Source organism: Nematostella vectensis, chromosome 9, assembly GCF_932526225.1.
Source record: "Nematostella vectensis chromosome 9, jaNemVect1.1, whole genome shotgun sequence".
NCBI lineage: Eukaryota > Metazoa > Cnidaria > Anthozoa > Actiniaria > Edwardsiidae > Nematostella > Nematostella vectensis.
The window spans coordinates 7,325,571-7,346,577 of record NC_064042.1 but is presented as its reverse complement, the minus strand read 5'-3'; the positions used below and the strand labels follow the sequence as shown (position 1 = coordinate 7,346,577).

The following is a 21,007-nucleotide window of genomic DNA, read 5'->3' as shown; positions in this document are numbered from 1 at the left end:
AAATTAATTATGAAAGATTTATATTTCGTATTGCAATGATGCACAAAATCGTTCATTTCTAACAAGAACCTTGGTCCCGAAAATAATTCGGAAGTCGGTGGTCCACTCTTCGATAATCCTATCGAAGTTAGGGCATTCTCCGATGTACGCAGAAAGTATATTCCCTGCTATTTCATAATGGAGCTGAGCGGGCAAAGACATGTTTGGATATTGTGCTCCCGTTTCTCCTTGCTTGCGCAACCCTTTGCATACATGGACTGTATATCGCAGCCAGGTGAAAAATTTACATGCATATATGATGCGACACCTGAGAGAAATAATGAAAATTACTTGGATGGATAAAGTCACAAACAAAGAGATATACAAGAGGACCGGATTACGGTCAATGGCTGACACACTCATTGAGAAAAATCTCAGATGGACTGGGCATGTTCACCGCATGGACACTGACAGATTGCCTAGGCAGCTGCTCTACTCTCAGCTCACGACAGGGACCAGGAATCAGGGTCGGCCTAGACTCAGGTTCAAAGATGTGGTAAAGAGGAACCTGAAGTGGAGGGATATAAGCTCAAACTCTTGGCAAACCACTGCTCGGGATCGTCCAGCATGGAGAGTTAAGATCAAAGGACCAACACAATAGAACAGTCATCGTCGCCTCGACGGACTGCCAATGATGTATTTGTTAAAAAGTAAACATCAGAATTGAAAATCATTTAGATGTCAAACAAATCCGGTAAATTCCGCTTTTGACGCGTGTTTGCCGACTCTGCAAATCTAATACGGAGCCCGAAGTTTGTTATTAGATTTTCAACCTTTTCAAATACGATGTAAATATCATGTGCGATCAGATTTACTCTACAACTAAATGCGAGGTCAATGCTCATTTGTTTGATGTGAATTTACAGAATTGCAATTACATTTGCAGAACTTTTCAAATACGTCTCAAATGTTATACGGCAAATCAAACGCAAAGTTTTAGGTTTACTGAAATATTGCAAATCTGACGCAAAGTTCTAGGTTTAACTCGAGATTTACTTTTTCTGTAAAATGTGACATTTACTTAGCATTTCCAGATAACATTCCTGCGCAGTCGTTTGAACACCAACCCCGCAATAGCACTGTTGAGCGAACATAATCAAAATAGACAAAGTTCTCAAGACTCAAGAAGTTTATTTAAAAAATACAATGGTCGGTATGTTTTAATAAAAATATATGGATTTGGTTTTATCAGTAATGAGAATGGATTTTCATATAATCAACCATTTTTAAAAATCAGGAAGCCGTGGAAGGCTCTACTATCTGCGTATAGCTATCGAGATATCTCTGCAAGTGTTCGCTGAGCTGTAGCAGAAGACTCTGCCCTAGGCCTGAACAACCCATCCTGGGGCATTCTCGGGTGCAGGGCGAGCACAGGTAACCCAAGCACTCGGTTTGTATTCTACATTCTAGTACGCAAGAGAATTTGTATGAAAAAAAGGAAATTAAAGAAAACATGGTGGACTCACTTTATTCTTGTCTCTTGGGGTAATGGGGCCATTTAACTCACTCTTTCCCTTTTTAGTGAATTGAAATATTTGTATTCACAAAGATTTGTAGTTGCATCTTCCAGCAATTTGGTACCTTGTACTGTGTTTTAAAAATGGCTGAAAATTTTCATCTTAGGTATTTTTGCGGCATTACTAAAAAGAGGAACCGGCGGGACCTATATATTTTGCTTAGTTATAGGGGTAGGGATGTCATACTAGGATCACCATTTATTTCCTTTCTAATCTGCAAGGCGATTAAACATTCAATGGAAATGGGATACAAATTGCATATGAATGAATGTCAAATATGCGTGAAATAATTTAGCGCACACAACGGAATGTTTAAGTGCATGGTACGTTACAGTACGCCGAGTGAACCTAAAGCTATTAAGCCAATTGAATTATCAATCGCCGCTATTATTGCCTTTACCTACTGTTTTATTTTCTTTTCTCGTCCTATATCTCTAATATAGAACTCCATACGTTGTGTTTCATTTTTTTACCTTCGAATAGATTAAAATTATAATTCAATAAACTCACTAGGTATAGGGATTATACATGGTAATACCTTCGTGTCTTAGCCAAACAAGTCTTCGCTATTAAGCTCTTACCTTGAATATTGAGTAAGATAAAATAGCAAAAAAAAGCTTCTTTGAAATCTCTCACATTTGTTAGAATTTTTTTTAAGGTTCTGTTGAAATATTTCACAAAACAAGGACATCTTTAGGGGGTGAGCATTTATATAGATCCCATCTCCTGAATTTTAATCGATGGTTGGTATCTCTGCCTATATGTGAACACAAATAGGAAACAACCATTTTAGTTGTTTCCTCATTCACATTATATCTTATTTTGGAGAAGTCCATCAAATTAATTATGAAAGATTTATCTATTTTATCTATTTATATACAATATGATGTTACAGTTTATATATTGATCTATTAAACCTTTTTATTTATTTATTTGTTGTTTTATTAAGTCTTAATAAAACAACAAATAAATAAAAGGTATTTCAAGTTTGTGACTTCTGTTGTACAAGTAAACTTTTTGGTAATTTTTTCTAAAATGATTGCAAAGGGCATTATAGCAATCATCATTGAAAAATCTGCAGCATCAGCACTCTTGTTTTATTTCAGATCGTAATTTCTAAAATAAAACCATTGGAAACTAGTTTTATCTGAAAGGAGGAGACCATATATATATGTATATGATTTAAGTTGGTCAAGACAAGATGCATCATTTTGAGTTTCTCAAAGTTCACTAACTATTACTGGAAAAAAAAATAAATACAATTTAGTTTATTTTGTTTGAAGGCTGCCCACGGAAACAAATAATATCACATATTTTAATACACTTCTTCTTCAGGAATAATCCGTTTCTGTAATTACCGCTTTTTTAATGTACGATTTATGAAATTTTGTTTCTTCTCATCAAAGCCTATAACTTTGTTTCCTGGACTTCGTTCAAAGGAAATCGAACTCATTTTGTAATATGTTTTAGCCAACTTCAGGTTTTCTTTGTCATAAATGGCAATGATAAGTATATTTGAAAAACATAAGCAACGCCAACATGAACTCATTTGTCATCCATTTCACGATCTTGTCTACTGAGATGAGGAGTTTTTCTCTGACGTGAAGCTGGTTCAGAAAGAAAATACAATTAATTTGCCACCAGTATTCGAAACAGTATTCCCAATAGCATTGTTGTAAAACCATTCACCTCGCAAACAACCCTTCCGAATGGCCATTTTCCGTGAATATACGTAGAAATGGATAATGGCATTATTAAAAGCGCAATTGACAAATCCATGAAGGCAAGATTTCCAAGAAAAATGGTGAACACTCTTTGACTCGCTGTTTTTCGTTGTCTGCTGAGGACTACTAGCACCAAGGAATTGCCGATGATGATGGCGAGAGTTATCAAACATTTCAAAGGAGTAAAGGCAATGTAATCACCCGTTTTGGTGCAATTTCTTCGTGAACCATGTTTTCCATGGTTATTTTCTTGATTCAGTCAGATAGCAACAGTTCTGAGCAATTCTCAATGCTTCTTGTTAAACCATTTGAGACTGTCTTTGCTATTTTTGATGGCCCTACATAGGTTACCTTCTGATTCAATGTCGATAACTTTCAAATAGCGACACGTCATTTTGCTTTAAAAATCCTCTTTTTCGGTGGTAAACAGCTAATAAATGGCAGTCTTGTCTATTTTTTAGCCCAGCCAAAGAAATTAGTTATTCTCCTGTCGAGATTTTATAGGAAGTGGAATTCAATAAATATTCTGACACCCATCCTCGGGGACCCAGGGCGTCGCGGAGATCGGGCACACAGGGAGCGCTTGAAAAAGAAAGAGCACTGAAAGACGCCCTGGGCAACTGCTCTGTAAAACCCATTTCTAAAATAGTTTCTAATCCAATTAGTCGCCCGACTAGACCTGGCGCCTTTTTCCAATTAGCGCCTGTAAAAACAGTCTCGAAATTTACATATCAAGAGGGAAAAGAAAAACTATGCGCTAAACATAACAAATAAACTTGGGAAAATTCTATGGAAAGGCTTAAATTATTCTAGACATTTCAAGGGTTGAGTCAAGTTTGAGGGGTTTTACTTGAACTCCATTTAATTAACCTTTGATGTACAAAATAATTCCGATCGAGAAATCAAACGCATTCGAAATGAGCATGAGCCTATCGTCACAGACTAGAAGTACTACGACGTTTCTGTGGTATATTTCGTATTGCAATGATGCACAAAATCGTTCATTTCTAACAAGAACCTTGGTCCCGAAAATAATTCGGAAGTCGATGGTCCACTCTTCGATAATCCTATCGATGTTAGGGCATTCTCCGATATACGCAGAAAGTATATTCCCTGCTATTTCATAATGGAGCTGAGCGGGCAAAGACATGTTTGGATATTGTGCTCACGTTTCTCCTTGCTCGCGCAACCCTTTGCAGACTCCAGCAGATCGTGAGACTTTTACCAAACCGAGCAGGCTTTGTTATTTAGGTGTTTGTGAAGTGTTTCTGGGCGTGAGGTCTGTCTGCTTTTCAAATTCACAAGGATCGCTCTGATTGGTCTAATTTTAATTTAATTATAAAATGAGACCAATCAGAGAGTGAGATTTGATTTAGTTTTTATAAATGGGTTTTACAGAGCAGTTACTTTCTCGCGCCGCGCTCCCTGTGTGCCTGATGTCCGCGACGCCCTGGGTCCCCGAGGATGTCTGACACCTTTTAAAGAAGTCTTGTTTCCGTCACGCGCCCTGATTAGCTAGGAGTGTTGTCTTTACACGCCAACATCATCTGCCTTTTAGAGAAATATGAACTCTTTTATCGATACATCTTTAGCTGATCCTTTACAAAGTCTTTGTGAATAACAAAGCAACGAAAACAGTCTTTCAGCAAATAAATTATGATTTTTATTATATTTTTCAAATGGGATATTTTCGATTAACTCCTTCATATCAAACATTTGCTAATTGATTTTTTTTGCTAGTATATTAATTTGGAAGAAAATTCATCCAAGATAAGTTTGGAGTTAGAGTGGTCTCTTATTGGCATATTGGCTTGATTGTTTTTTTTACCCAGTTTAATAGTGTATGATCTTTTTTGATCTTTATCCATCCCTTCAGTTTTTCTGATAGTCCGTCCCTTAATAAATTTTGGGTATGAATAATAGAGGAATTCTGACACTTGTAGGGGCCAAATGACTGGTTTCAAAAACATGGGGGGGGGGGGGTGAAAAACACGCGAAAAGGGAGCCTTTCTTCACACAGAGAGCCTCCAGTTAATCAACAGACGGGGTATATAGGAAGAACAGATGATATTGAACATATTTTATTAGCTATATACAAAATATACAATATTATAAGAATAGTAAGCAAAGGATCGCCAGTAATTGCCAACCGCAAAGGATCCTGGTTCAGCTAAGCACTGCTACCTTTATGCCGGCCAGTTCATAGCTCAATTGCGAATCATCTAGCGGGCGTGGACTCGTCTCGTCACTGAAGCCGTTGGAACTCACGAACCGCCTGATGTAACACGCAACACTTCTTAGAGTCTTGAACTCGAGAAGAACGGCCTTCCCGTTAGGATGTCTAAATCCATTCTGATCGCGATTATGCGAGTCAAACAACAACCATGTTTGAGATGTCTTAAATAGAGCGATTGTATACAATAAATATCTAACAATAAACATATCATACTCGCTTAGAGTTTCAATGCTACTCTCAATGCCTGGTAGCGGGCTGTTCTTGTCTGTGCCATCGTTCATGATGTCACCACACATTACATCACTTCTCTTCAAGTGGAAGTGCCGACCCCGTAGTTTGATATCTAGCTCTATTTCGTCAATGTGGAGAAACGAGGTTTTTGAGCGATTCATCCTCTCTTGAGTCTCCCTGTGTTTTCTGTCCCCGGTGAGGATTATATCGTCCATGTCCTCGGGCGTCCAGAGCAATGGGCTTTTGCCGGACGCCCTGAGGATGGCACAGAGAGCAATGGAACAACACTGAACTCCTGGGATGACAAGTCTTGCATCCCCTTGGTGCATGTTTGCCTTGACGAGAAGACGCGAGCTGCTCTTCGCATCACGTGAATCCAAGCTATTAACAGAAATACAAAACGTCTAGTTTATGATCTTTGAACAATTTAGCATTTTCTTTATATCCCCCTAGCCCCGCTCTCCACTCCAGCCGTTTAACCTGCATAGCGCAAAAAGCTCAAAAATAGGAATGCAGGATGATAGAGCAGCCCTCGAGAGAAAGACAACCTCCACCCAACACTTCAACCTCCAATCAAATTTCTTCCTTTTCCTTATCTTTTGCTATCCACGCTACTCAAGTTGCCATTTTATTTAATAGACAAGGTCTACTCATATTTTGAAATAAGGTTTTTGATCATAAATCTTTTTCAATTTCAAATCCCTACGAGGGAAACCTACCCAGCGAAAAATAATCAACTTGCTTAGCCTCTTACCTATTATTTGATCTTGCACCATCTTGTACCATACCATTCATCTGGTATGATTCTTTGTGGTTTTCTCTCCCTGTGCTGTTTCCCTTTTGGGCCGCTGTGGCGTATGAACTCCTCTTGGTGGTGGAAGGCGTGGAAGGTCTACCCATTACTCCACAGGCGTGGCCCTTTCTGGGGTAATCATCGACATGATTGTTCCGATGCTTCCCTTTTTTGCTTTCCTTTCTGTTCTGGTTTTTGCTCTCTCGGAGATTGATCTTAACTCCTTGCACAGACAATAATTCAGCCTCTGCATCCGTGTTTTTTGACTTGCTCTGCTTTGTCCGAACGTTGAGCTTATTAATCCCCTTGACCTTTCCTTCTTGTGCATCCGTTATACTTGCGGCTAGTTCAGAAGCTGTCGGCGTCTTATGAGGAATCCTCTCTTCAGCCTGATGGCTGATTTCATCACGTCTCGCGTCTGATGACTGTGTCATGGGGTATTGCTTAGCAGATACGACGTCTTGTTCGACTATAGCTTCTGCACTGAAGTTATGAAGGATGGATTCCTTTCCTATTACCGATAACTCTGGTTCGTTTTCTTTCTTCTGACACTCTTGTTTCCCTGTCCGTGATTTGCGTTGAGATGTTTTTGGTCTTTGGTTTTTGCGCTTTGCCTTCTTCTTCTGTGCTTGGGCGCATTTATGAAGAAGCTGCTGGTTTTCTTTGCTAGTGTCCCCATCATTAGTAGACATGGGAAATGTGCAATCCGAGGGAAGCTCCCGATCAACGCCATCATTTGGAGTATGCACAACACCTGCATCAGTTGCTAGGTTAGCATCGTTGTCATTCTTTGGTACCCGATCCTCTTCGCCTCCAATGACCAGCTGTGGTTCTTCTACACTTGACTCTTCGTCTTTTTTGAGATACTGCTTATACTGGATAGATACACCATCAGTGATATCTTCGGGTAACATCTCTGACATGAAACTCTTACGCTCTTTTACACAACATTCATGCTGCTCTAGCGCAGTGTCTTCGCCTTTACTTTCCTCTCCCAGCGAAGATGATTTAGACTCATAAACTGGTGTTGGGAATGGTGTATCTGGTAAATCACCTGCAAAATCTGTTCTCAGCGTAGTAACACCGTTGGGCTCTGTGATTGGGCACTGAGGCTCTTCTTCACAACATTCATGATGCTTAAGATTAGGGTTTTCGCCTTGACGTTCCTCCCCAAACGAAGCTGACTTAGGCACAGACACTGGATTAGGGACTGCTATAGCTGGAAAACATGCGTCAACTCTTGCAAGATCTGTTGCAGGAGTTGCATCGAGGCAATCCGATCTCTTTTCTGCTACCAAATACTGATGGTCATCCTGTGACAGCTGGATGGCAGACGATGGAAGCGCTGCCATATGCTCTGGCGCTGTGGCACAGTCATAGATTAGATGGATTTTTCGTGATCCACGAATGCCAGGAAGGTAGGGCTTCATGAGACCGGAAGGTAAATCGATTACCATCTGTCTCACCGGCGAGAACATTTCTTCAGTTGATATAAAACAAGCTTGGTATTGTTTCGTCTCCTCGGATTCTTCCTTACGAGCTTCTTCCTTCCCGCTGCCAAATCCAGGCTTTAATAGAGAACATATCTTATATGCCATATCCATAAGACCCATGCCAAATCTCTCAAGGTTTGGTTGCAGAGTGGAAACATTGAGTTTGTTAGCTTTAAGGTGCTCAGACATCTCTGCCACCATCCACTCATGCTCATCATGTGACACCTGGCTGACAGAAGATAGGAGGGTAGACATGTTGTCTGGTTCTGTTGCGCAGTAATCCATCAGATGAACCTTAACGCGACGTCGAATGGTCGCGTATCTTCCATTAAAGCTAACCAACACAGATCGTTCAGCTGACGATGACAGAGGCTCAATTAGCTCAAACTCTAAGCTGAGGGGTCTCATCAGCGTATTCAGAAACTCGGCGAGTGAGGGATGGAGTCTGACCTGACGCCCCTGGCGCGATGCACAAGCTGCTAGGCTCTCGAGGCTTTGTGTGTCCCATGATGCACGCAGGTCAAAAGGGCGGAGCTCCTTGAGTCCTGTAGAAGATGCAGTCACAATCGACTTTACGGATGAGGACGGCTGGACGTTCACCTCGGTGGCTACGAGAGCATCACTCTCTTGGCGGTCTGTCGACGCATTAGATGGACAAGCACCAGTCTTCTCTTGGAACTGGTGCACCTCTGTGATGCTGGCAAAACGGCCTCCCTGATAAAGATAAGAGCAATAAACGCAACTGTGAATACGTTTTAAACCGCTTTCGTGGCATCGTTTGTTTGATTTAAAAATAATTCATTGTTTGTTTAGCGCTCCTAGTCAAGACTTAAAATTTTCGATTAGTTACCATAAATTCAAACAGGCTTTAGCGGAAACATGATAACATGAAAATATTCGAGTATAACTGTTTGAATCTATAATAATGGAGATGCTTTTTTGTCCACTGTTTGTGTAGGGATGTGGAATTCAATCTTCCCAATTAAATAAACACTCACCTCAGCACTTTGAGTTTTCAATGATCCACAAATGTGAAGACGGTAAGGCTTCTTGAAACCGGAAAGCAACTCTGTCACCATCTGTTTCACTCGCGAGGACGGCTTGAACATGTCTTCAATCGCCATAATGCAAGCTTGGTCTTGTTTAGTCTCGACCTGAGCTTCCCCCTCCAAGCATCCAAATACAGACACTGATAGAGGGCGGGCTGTTCTATCAATGAAAGCCATGCCAATTCCCTCAAGGCTTAGTTGCAGAGTGGTTACACTGACTGTGTTAGCTTTAAGGTGCTCAGACATCTCTGCCACCATCCACTCATGCTCATCATGTGACACCTGGCTGACAGAAGATAGGAGGGTAGACATGTTGTCTGGTTCTGTTGCGCAGTAATCCAACAGATGAACCTTGACGCGACGTCGAATGATTGCATGTCTACCATGCATGGTAACAAGCACAGGTCTTTTAGCTGATGATGGAGGCTCCATTTGTTTAAGCTCTAAGCTGAGGGGTCTCATCAGCGTATCCCGAAACTCGGCAAGTGAGGGATGGAGTGTGACCTGACGCCCCTGACGCGATGCACAAGCTGCTAGGCTCTCGAGGCTTTGTGTGTCCCATGATGTACGCAGGTCAAAAGGGCGGAGCTCCTTGAGTCCTGTAGAGGATGCAGTCACAATCGACTTTACGGATGAGGACGGCTGGACGTTCACCTCGGTGGTTACGAGAGCATCACTCTCTTGGCGGTCTGTCGACGCATTAGATGGACAAGCACCAGTCTTCTCTTGGAACTGGTGCACCTCTGTGATGCTGGCAAAACGGCCTCCCTGATAACGATAAGAGCAATAAACGCAACTGTGAATACGCTTCAAACCGCTTTCGTGGCATCGTTTGTTTGATGTAAAAATAATTGATTGTTTGTTTAGCGCTCCTAGTCCAAATACTTAAAATTTTCGATTAGTTACCATAAATTCAAACAGGCTTTAGCGGAAACATGATAACATGAAAATATTCGAGTATAACTGTTTGAATCTATAATAATGAAGATGCTATTTTGTCCGCCGTGTTTGTGTAGGGATGTGGTATTCTATCTTCCCAATGAAATAAACACTCACCTTAACACTTAGAGTTTTCAATGATCCACAAATGTGAGGACGGTAAGGCTTCTTGAAACCGGAAAGCAATTCCGTCACCATCTGTTTCACTCGCGAGGACGGCTTGAACATGTCTTCAATCGCCATAATGCAAGCTTGGTCTTGTTTAGTCTCGACCTGAGCTTCCCCCTCCAAGCATCCAAATACAGACACTGATAGAGGGCGGGCTGTTGTATCAATGAAACCCATGCCAATTCCCTCAAGACTTAGTTGCCGTGTGGTTACACTGATTGTGTTAGCTTTAAGGTGCTCAGACATCTCTGCCACCATCCACTCATGCTCATCATATGACACCTGGCTGACAGAAGATAGGAGGGTAGACATGTTGTCTGGTTCTGTTGCGCAGTAATCCAACAGATGAACCTTGACGCGACGTCGAATGATTGCATGTCTACCATGCATGGTAACAAGCACAGGTCTTTTAGCTGATGACGGAGGCTCCATTTGGTTAAGCTCTAAACTGAGGGGTCTCATCAGCGTAGTCAAAGACTCGGCGGGAGAGGGATGGAGTGTGACTTGACGCCCCTGGCGCGATACACAAGCTGCTAGGCTCTCGAGGCTTTGTGTGTCCCATGATGCACGCAGGTCAAAAGGGCGGAGCTCCTTGAGTCCTGTAGAGGATGCAGTCACAATCGACTTTACGGATGAGGACGGCTGAACGTTCACCTCGGTGGTTACGAGAGCATCACTTTCTTGGCAGTCTGTCGACGCAATAGATGGACAAGCACCAGTCTCCTCTTGGATCTGGTGCACCTCGGTGATGCTGGCAAGAGGGCGTCCCTGATAATGTAAGAGCAATAAACGCAACTGTGAATACGTCTCAAAACATTTTCGAGGTATCGTTTTCATGTTGTACAAATAGGAAATGGTTTTGTTTAGCGCACCTAATCCAAAGACTAAAGGTGATCGATGGGTCACTCTTTCAATGAAAATAGAAAAGTACACTCGTTTTATATCCATACAAATCGTCTGAAAGTACAAACATAACAATAATTACAGTTGCCAGAATGATTCCCCGAAATCTAACAGCTTTAATGGGAGAATTATAAAAAAAAGAATGCAAGTATAACAATAAAACTGGAGAAGCTATTTTGCCCGTCGTGTTGGTGTAGAGGTGTGGTTCTTGAATCTTCACACTTTAATAAACGCTCACCTGAAGGGATTTGACCTTCGACTGGATATGCATCTTCATGACGAAGTTGATAACAAAGCATATAAGAGCGGCGAAGGTAACCGCTGACATCAGGTACAGGATATCCCCCAGCACGACGGTGGGAGCGGGGCACTCAAAGACAACGATTGCTTGCCTTGGAGCAGCCACGAGAAAGACAACAACTAAAGAGACAAAGAAAAAGGAACATTGATTTAGTCTGACGCGAAATGATTATTAATAAGTTTAGTAAGTATCTGTATATCATTTTAGTAAGGCCTTATCAGTCGATGGCTAAATGTTTTAAATTAATTTAGTGTATAATCATTATTGCACTAACTTGGCATCAGCAGTCGCGGCTTGATGAAGATCTTAAGAAGGTTCCGGGGGTGGAGCTCCGGGAACACTTGCTTGTAGCTCGGCAGCAAAAGCTCCCAAGAACGGGCTACAGATTCGAGAAAACTGTTAAGCATCATCACTTAGTGGTTATAAAGATTTTAAGAATAAAGAAAGGACAATAATAGCAACCATAGTACATCCGTTAGGAAACATTACTGGAATTTGTACAACGACACTAGTAAATCGCGCTTTGATTGGTCTAGGGTCCATGTGTTATTACAAGACATACGCACGCTTGGCGTCAGCACGAACACACGCTTACACTAGATTGTAATGTAAGATAACATTTTAATTGTTGTATAAAACAAATAGATTTCATATTTTGCGCGTCTGTCCTCTGAAAGATGCACAGATGACGTCACAGCATGTCATGAATAACAGCCACGCAACTCGACTGGCGTCAAATGAGATCTATTTGTTAAATGACATTTATCCCAGTACTATCGGAATTTGGCAAAAGTTGTATGGAAGAGAATGGCATGTCAAGACTTAATCAGTCAGCCACATACCTTGATAAACAAGCAATTCTCGACATTGTGAAGACTTCTCCGCTCGCAAAAGATCGGCTGGAAAACACGCTAATATAAAAGACATCCTGATCAAACGAAGATTCAGAAACTTGATGCATTTAGAAAAATAAAAAATAAATATGTTTTGTAGAACGTTGGGAAAGAAGCTCTTTTATCAAATTGGGAAATATACTAAAAATAATTATAAAACCGAAAGGGCGGGACTCACCGGAGACATCTTCGACAGCGTCTTGTACCGCGACGGGTACTTCTTCTTTGGTCTCTTCTCCTTGACCATCACTCTAGAAAATGACAACAAAACAAATAATAAGCCGAAGGAAATAGAAGTGTTAAAGAAACACCATGCTGTACATTGACACCAACACGCCACTGCACGCACTTTTTCTCACAAAACGACGCTACGTACCTCGACACTCGATTTACTTCTGCAATAGCAGAACGCTGCGGCTCCTGCTGTGCAGACTGCTAGTCCGGTGAGGACGGGGTGGTCCTTAAAAAACTCTATCATTTTGAAAACTTGGTACGCTCCATGAATACTTGTTTATCGTTTCGCTTTCATGAACGTTTTGATCAGTTTGGGGGAATGCTGATTATGACATCAGACAATACGTAATCATCCTCGAGCTCTCTTCGAGCTCTCACCAAAGTTGAAAAAATACGTTTCCCCTAATTAATAACATATTATTAATTAACACACCCATACAAAACGAAGCTGAGTAGTTTCTTATGTGACGTCACATATTGTAAAATACCACCAGAGGCTGTTTGGAATTATCCATCGATAACTTCCCATGAGCCTTTTTGTTTCTAGCGCGAGCTTCGAAGCATCGCCGAATATAAAGTGGACGCGCGCGCAAGCTAGACAGTATTCTTGGGTTGCAAATGACGTCACATCCGCCACATTAGATATGCCAAAGTTGAAGTGGTGGTCAAAACAGACACGTAAAGATGGTTGTTCTACTTTTCGTACAAGTGCCGTCCACCTGTTAAAATGTCATATATTTGCGCTGTTTTCGAGTGTACAAATCGATCTATCCAAAAGAGGGAAGGTTTCTTCAGGGTTCTGCGGAATTTTTTACGAAAAGGCGAAATAATTTACAGAACAATGGCGTGAAAAGCTGCGAATTTCGTCTCTCCAAATGAAAAGGAGTCGAAAATCGCAAGAGTTTCTAGTAATTCGTTTTTGAAAGGTATGAAAATCATCCCAATGTCGTCTTTGGTGTTGTAAGTAATTCTGAAATGTGTAATTACGCTGTAAATATTAAAATCCCGTTTTGTCACACGTAGCCCAAGGCTACTTTCAATAGTTTATAAAGGAATGTGGGGGGGTTTAAGATAACTATGTTAGTGAAAAACTTACTTTTTCGCGATTAATAAAACTATAAACCTTGTAATAGTGTGTTTAAGTCTCCCTTTATTTCTCTTTTGCCGGTAGAATGTCATCAGTACAGCGAGTTTGAATCCCGCAACGAATTGTATTTTTTATACTGTAAGAAAGCTAACAGTCAGAATGAGACTACAAACATATCGGGCGTTGAACATGATGTCGAAAAAAGTAAAGGTTGTTTATTTCCCTTTTATATACCGAAATGATCACGTTTTTGTAATTGACTCATACATTGAAATACACTCACTTTGACAGAACATGGGCTTCCTCCACGGTAACAGAGGTATCCTTCCAGACAGACATGACTTGTAATGACATTTTGTCCAATGGATTAGGAACTCAGAATAGTGAATTGTGATAAGAGTTCTCTTCACTTTATCCGAACAGAAAAGTCGGAGACTCTTTTCCTTTGAGAGAAAAGACCCTTGAGATTGGGATAAACTTGAGAAATACTGCGAGCTAGGGAGCCTTAGCCAAGAGAAATTGTTTACACTTAATTAATAGACACCCCCCCCCAACACCCAAAATCCTGGCTATGTACCTGTTTGCAGCTAATATTACTTGTCCCTATGCAACTTTGTTTAAACTTGTGTCACAGTAAACTGAATTTAGCATATGAGGCTTGGATTTGATGCATAAAAAAATGCAAAAAAAAAAATCATTGAGTGGCCTCAAAGGGATATGCCGAGACCAACACTGCCCATGGATTTCATTTTTGACTTGCATTTGGATCTGGAGTCACAGCCATTATTTGTTGTGCCCTGTACAAATCTTACAGGGTCTGTTGTCCCAACAGACAAGTCTTAGACACACACATATGTAAGTCATATGGTTTCTTGATGCTCATCAACTATATCTAATTTCTAATCTCTATATACAACATGGCCAGTATACAGCTCTTTTCTTAATATAATAACAGATAATAAAGGGCTTGAATTCTTTGTTGATAATGGACAAATTGAATAGGTTTTTTGGAATAACATTAATAACATTTGATGTCAATTTAAGTGCCTTGATGTTTGGCTTTATAAATATGCTTGTCATGGTAATATGCAGTTTCTTAAAAAAATATTCTAAAGTCTAAAGAACAATAATGTTCTTACAGATTATTGCATTATGAAAATATTGTTTTGTTCCAACAACATCACAAAACTCATCTCTACAATAAGAAGCTGAGTTTTATATCACCATCATCATCTTTTACCAGACAGGATCATAATAATTCCATCAGGAGAAGCCCCAAGATGTGTCACTTGGTACTAAGGTGTTGACCAGTGCTGCAAACTGAGAAATTCTCATATGCTTCACTCGAGTTTTCTCTTGCATGTGTATCAGGCAAGTACACAGGAGGGTGCACAGAATGTATGCTCACCCCCCTTCGGCCACAAAAAATGGGTGAATTCTTATCCTTTTTAAATATACCTATGACTGCACATCCCCCCACAGCCAATCCTGGGTACGTGCCTGTGTACATCATGCTAACAACCATATCCATATCAAAAAGACAACAATGTGAAAATATAGAAGGTAATCCTTTTTCTAGAATACTGCAATAATGTCAAATTTACCAGAAAGTGGAATTATACAGCACCATAGCAGGGGGTGGCTGGACATGTTACCCCCTCTTCCTTCAATAATTTTGAAAGCCATATAATTTCAGCCTGTAAATAAAGACAATGGCATACCCCCAATATTCATGACCGCACTGGATATACAACAAATATGAGTGATTGATTATGAGTATTGTAATAATCACATCTATTTTGATGACAGAAGGTGAAATTTATTATACCCAGGTTTCATCCAGCAGTGAGTGCATGTATATTCTGAGAAAATGGACTTTACTTACAGTAATAGCAGTGCCTCAGCTGAAAGTCAGAGATGACAATGCTTGATTAAAACACTCGAAGTGTACATGTTAAAAGAAATTTAAAATCGAGACAGCAAATGTACCGACAAAATAAGCTCATTGAGTAAGGTATGTAAAACAATTAAATCTAGGGATTAAAAATACCCTTGTACCTGATGTAGAGAAGCGATTGGCTTCAGGATACTAAATAGCCTTAATAAAGCTTTTTTTCTCGAGTGATAATGCTGGTCCGCCGAACAAAACTTAATTAAATACACTTACCAGAAGACAATCATTTTTCATCCATTTAATACCGAGGTCTTTCAATCATCCACAAACAATAAGTTGTAGAACTGCATGTTTTTGTAATCTTTCATCTCGTTTGAAGAATAAAAAGAGGACTGCAAAGCGAAAGACGAGTAAAGAATAAAAGTTGAAAATCTGTTAAAAATCTATTTTTTTAGAATGCAGGGGACAGCTCTGTTACAATAACACATCGTTTGCAAGTAATGCCATCGAGTATTTAGACTTAAAGAGCAAAAATAATTGGAAAATATGAGAGAAAGCCGGTTTTCGCCTACAGCTGCCATGTTCGCGCGTTGCTGTTTTTGACCACCACTTCATCACCGGAAGTAAGTTCACACGCCAAAAGTCACGTGACTGAAACCCAAGAATTTGCAACACCCGCAAAAATCATACGAATAGAATCAAAAAGCCCAAACTGTCTACATCTCTACGTTGGTTCCTACTACAAAAAAAGTCATCACTATTAAGACCCCGCGGGTAGATAGACTTAAGCCGATAAGCCCACTGGCCTTCCCTTTCCCTAAGCTGAGCCCCAGAGTTCCACTTATCCACAAGCTGCACCACAACAAAACCAAGACCCAAACGATTGTCGCAACAAAAACGCCGACAGACAAGGCCATCCCTAAACCTCCCACTAAGGGGGGGACAGGGTAGTTGAGTGAAACCCCCCTGGGGGCTGCAGGTGTTTCGCGTGCATAAATAATTAATTAGGGCTGTAGGCCGGCGCGTTTCGCGTACATGAATAATTAGGGTGTAGGCCGGGCGCGTTTCGCGTACACGACTTTTTGGGACAAATAGCGATGGCGTCGGGGGGGGGGGGGGGGGGGCGAAAACGAGGAGGGCCGCCAACCTACGGGGTGCGGAATAACCGTTTTTCGGCCGTAAATTCAAAGCCGCTGGCGTGGCGTTTAAACCTGAGTTCTACTCGAACACCTCGCTCCCTAACTCCTCGCGAATTTTTCGCACTCTCTTTTTCGCCTTTTCGCGTGCCTTCGTGGAGGGCCCTTTCCCGCTTTTTTCATCGCGCGGTGCGAGGCCATGTCGAGCTCTGATAGCGGCCTTGAGCTCGTTGTATCTCTCTAGTTCCCGAAGTATTAGCCGAAACTTATCGTCTGAGATACGCCCGTCTTGCAGAGCCTTAGAGACCAGCTCGCTGATCGAGTTTTTCTTACTCTCCGCTAAAACCATCGTGTCTTCGTGTTTAGCCACCTTTCTCGTAAGACCCCTAGAGACCACCCCCGCGCCCGCGCCCACGGCACCGACCAGCCCAGCGACCCCTGCCAGCGGCGCGCCGATCAGAACCCCTATCCCACTCAAAGAGACTCCCAGCCCGGCACTGGAAAGCGCCCCTGCAGCGATGCCGGATGCCACAGACACAGCATGGGTAACGGCAAAGGCGCGCTTATACTTCTTCCGCACATTTCGATAATGCGTTATCTCATTGTCTAGAGCCGCCTGAGTGTCACGTATTATCTGGACTTGGTAACTTTGCGCGTCGCCGCCGGTGCTCGCCGGAGCGGTAGGCGTTTGCGGGGGGGGGGGGGGGGGCAGACGCTGGGGAGCGAGGGGTATATGCCACCGCTGCTAACGTCGCTGTTCGCCATGCCTGTTATGTCGGGCCTAGGTTAGCTCTAATACGAGGCAAACGGGCTTGTCCTTAAAGTCCACCCGTCTACCGCGGTCATCCCTGATCCATATTTGGATACTCGAGACAAACTCAGAGGAAGACACTGCGACACAAACGGGGATGTCGGGCCCATAGACGACTTTCTCGTGCGGCCTCCCGCGGGTTTCTAGGCAAGCGAGAACGTCTGAAGGCTCGTCTAAGGCGAGGCACTGCGAGCGGTCTACGATGTCGCAGAAGATGTAGAGGGCCTCTATTTTCGGCAAGTCACCTTAAGTGGGGGCGCCCCCAAGGGCAGTGCGAGGCCCCGCATACCCATCTGATCGTCTTTAGCCTCCAGGCCAAATAATGCGCAAAGCTCGGCGTTCAGGAACACAATGCCACCGGACACGAGCACGATCTTCACGGTGAGGGGATCCAGCTTCGCGTTCAGAATATCGCTCTTAGCCCGGTTGATCGTCTCCACGATGGACTCGGCCGTGTGGTGCCCGGCTGGCAGAGTAGCGATGGGGGGGAGGGAGGCTATAGTCGTTATCTGATGCCCCCGCTCGAGATTATACCAGCTGTTAAACAGCGGGCACTGCCGGAGCGCCACGAAGCGTGGGCGCCTTATCGGCTGCTCGAAGAAGAGCGTCAGTTCGCCTCCGGTGAACACAGCATGTAGGATCACCATTGTGTTGAACATAGCCCGCCTTTGTGTTTAACAGGGCTGAGCATGGATTGGGAAGGCTGGCAGATGCTGAATGAGGTTCCCCGAAGGAAGGAGGAGGAGACGAAGAAGGCGGCAGCTGCGGCGGGAGCCTCTATAGCCGAACAAGTCAAACGCGCAAAAACCGGTTTCCCTAGGTCTCTGACCCTCGCGCAAAATCTGCTCTACGCCGTGCCCGCGACCCCCGTGGAGAGCACGGCCTCAGACATCACCCCACTACTCACGCAGCTGGAGATACACGTGGCTGAGGACAAATCATTCACGACTAGGGTCCGAGACATATTCAAAGAGAGAGAGCAGCCACGCATTTTCGCCAAGGAATTTCACCTCTTCTCCTGCGGCCTTAAACACGAAGTTCGCGATGCTGCCTACTAGCCCAGGGAGAAGCTCGCCCAGCTTTTTCCCGATGGCCTTAAGCCCGTTACCGACCCCTCTGGCCACGGAGGAGAGCGACTTGCCGAGCGACGTCACAATGGCCGCGATCGTCGTCGCTACGGCCAACCCGATAGCGGTGACGGTAAAGCGGTACTTTTTGAAGATGGCTTTGATGCGCTCTCTTAGCGGCTTTTGGTTCTCGAGCTCTCGGTTTTCGCGTTCTAGTTCGTCAATCTCGGACAGCCTCTCCTCGTTGCGCTCACGGGCCTCTTGGCAGCGACTCTCTGACGTGTTAGGGTCGTCGATGGTCTCCCTGTCTGCGGCTACCACCCCTTGCAGCTCTTGGACTCGTTCTGTGTTCTCCTGGATGACCGCGTCTACCTCTGCCACGGGCCCCATCGCCAGCTTGAAGCCATTCAGCTTTGCAACGTCCTGTCGGACGCCCCCGTCCTCGTTGAACAGCCGTCTTGGTTTAGTCCAACCTCCGTTTTTGAGGTCGCGAACCTGTATTAGCGTCTTTCCCCTCCAGTCTGACTGGAACCGTATCAGATCCTCGTTAAGGTCTGGGTATTCCTTCCTGAGGGACAGGAGACCGAGTCTTGTCGCTGCATCCCCTGTGGTGAACGAGGTTTCAGCGGTCCGTTGCGCTTCGCGAAGCCATGCTATGCGCAGCATGCGTACGCGACGACGTGCTCGTCATTGGGATCGACTCCCCATCGCCGGGGTCAAACGGGATAAGGGGCGTCGTCTCGTCGTCCCCCGCCCCGCGATCGGCGGACGCACCCGGCAAGGTATCGTCAACGTCAACGTCACCCATGATGCGTGCGCATAACTCGTGCTATGTTATATTAGACATGTCTAACAGTCCGCACCATAGCCACGCGACTTCGTACTTTATGTGAATACACGTATACGATGTCAGTCAGCGATAAACTCGACCCCCAGCGAACACCCAGAATTCCTCTGGGGTTGAAAGCCGAGAGAACTGTTCACTGGGTCACTCTCAACCCGTCGACGGCCTCCCCAGGCGAGACGCTATATGTGGCGGTCCCAAAGCTATCGGAAGGCGTCACACTCGTGCCTGGCTCCTTGAGGGTCGGTCTCGATCTCTTAGTCTCAGGGCCATGTGAATAATACCGTCGTGAACAACGTCGGCCGAAATCTCGTGAGCCGCCTGAAAATCTCGTTTGCAGGAGAAACGCTCCAGGACACCAACCGCTACGACGTCTTCAAGACGTATGAGGAGCTTTACCTGTCAAAGGTCGAGAGAGAGGATTGCCTGGAGCAGGGCATACAGTCAGAAAACATGAGCAAGCTTCGCTCCAAGGCTGGCGATAAAGCGACCAGTAACGCCAAGGAGAACGCTCTAAACGCAGAATCAGAATTTAAAATCATTTAGATGTCAAACAAATCCGGTAAATTCCGCTTTTGACGCGTGTTTGCCGACTCTGCAAATCTAATACGGAGCCCGAAGTTTGTTATTAGATTTTCAACCTTTTCAAATACGATGTAAATATCATGTGCGATCAGATTTACTCTACAACTAAATGCGAGGTCAATGCTCATTTGTTTGATGTGAATTTACAGAATTGCAATTACATTTGCACAACTTTTCAAATACGTCTCAAATGTTATACGGCAAATCAAACGCAAAGTTTTAGGTTTACTGAAATATTGCAAATCTGACGCAAAGTTCTAGGTTTAACTCGAGATTTACTTTTTCTGTAAAATGTGACATTTACTTAGCATTTCCAGATAACATTCCTGCGCAGTCGTTTGAACACCAACCCCGCAATAGCACTGTTGAGCGAACATAATCAAAATAGACAAAGTTCTCAAGACTCAAGAAGTTTATTTAAAAAATACAATGGTCGGTATGTTTTAATAAAAATATATGGGATGTCATACTAGGATATGGGATGTCATACTAGGATCACCATTTATTACCTTTCTATTCTGCAAGGCGATTAAACATTCAATGGAAATGGGATACAAATTGCATATGAATAAATGTCAAATATGCGTGAAATAATTTAGCGCACACAACGGAATGTTTAAGTGTATGGTACGTTACAGTACGCCGAGTGTTCCTAAAGCTATTAAGCCAATTAAATTATCAATCGCCGCTATTATTGCCTTTACCCACTGTTTTTTTTTTCTTTTCTCGTCCTATATCTCTAATATAGAACTCCATACGTTGTGTTTCATTTTTTTTACCTTCGAATAGATTAAAATTATAATTCAATAAACTCACTAGGTATAGGGATTATACATGGTAATACCTTCGTGTCATAGCCAAACAAGTCTTCGCTATCAAGCTCTTACCTTGCATATTGAGTCAGATAAAATAGCAAAAAAAAGCTTCTTTGAAATTACTCACATTTGTTAGAATGTTTTTTAAGGTTCTGTTGAAATATTCCACAAAACAAGGAAATCTTTAGGGGGTGAGCATTTATATAGATCCCATTTCCTGAATTTTAATCGATGGTTGGTATCTCTGC

General features: G+C 42.9%; 2 protein-coding genes across 4 annotated transcripts in view; both read right to left on the bottom strand.

Moving 5' to 3' along the window:
- Window positions 1-5,345: 5,345 nt before the first annotated feature.
- Window positions 5,346-21,007, bottom strand: part of LOC116601875 — a 51,903-nt gene continuing 36,241 nt past the window's right edge. For all 3 annotated transcript variants that reach the window (XM_048732413.1, XM_048732414.1, XM_048732415.1), the window contains 4 exons: window positions 10,139-10,957; window positions 9,032-9,850; window positions 6,502-8,747; window positions 5,346-6,128 (listed from right to left, as the gene is read on the bottom strand). In XM_048732413.1, the coding sequence (XP_048588370.1) occupies window positions 5,447-6,128; window positions 6,502-8,747; window positions 9,032-9,850; window positions 10,139-10,957 (4,566 nt within the window). In that variant the 3' untranslated portion in view covers window positions 5,346-5,446. The remainder of the gene's footprint in view (window positions 6,129-6,501; window positions 8,748-9,031; window positions 9,851-10,138; window positions 10,958-21,007) is intronic.
- Window positions 11,190-13,585, bottom strand: LOC116601880. Its single transcript, XM_032362701.2, has 5 exons — window positions 12,663-13,585; window positions 12,465-12,537; window positions 12,236-12,304; window positions 11,668-11,772; window positions 11,190-11,512 (listed from the first exon to the last, which is right to left on the bottom strand). The coding sequence occupies exons 1-5, from the start codon at window positions 12,762-12,764 to the stop codon at window positions 11,316-11,318; spliced, it is 546 nt and encodes a 181-aa protein (XP_032218592.2). The 5' UTR covers window positions 12,765-13,585; the 3' UTR covers window positions 11,190-11,315.

Bases quoted from the DNA above. Each gene is read 5' to 3' on its own strand.
- LOC116601880 (XM_032362701.2), bottom strand. From the start codon at position 12,764: ATGATAGAGTTTTTTAAGGACCACCCCGTCCTCACCGGACTAGCAGTC. The intron at 11,773-12,235 runs GTATGTGGCTGA...TCGAATCTGTAG, and splicing joins AGAATTGCTTGTTTATCAAG to CCCGTTCTTGGGAGCTTTTG. The intron at 11,513-11,667 runs GTTAGTGCAATA...TTGTCTCTTTAG, and splicing joins GCCGCGACTGCTGATGCCAA to TTGTTGTCTTTCTCGTGGCT.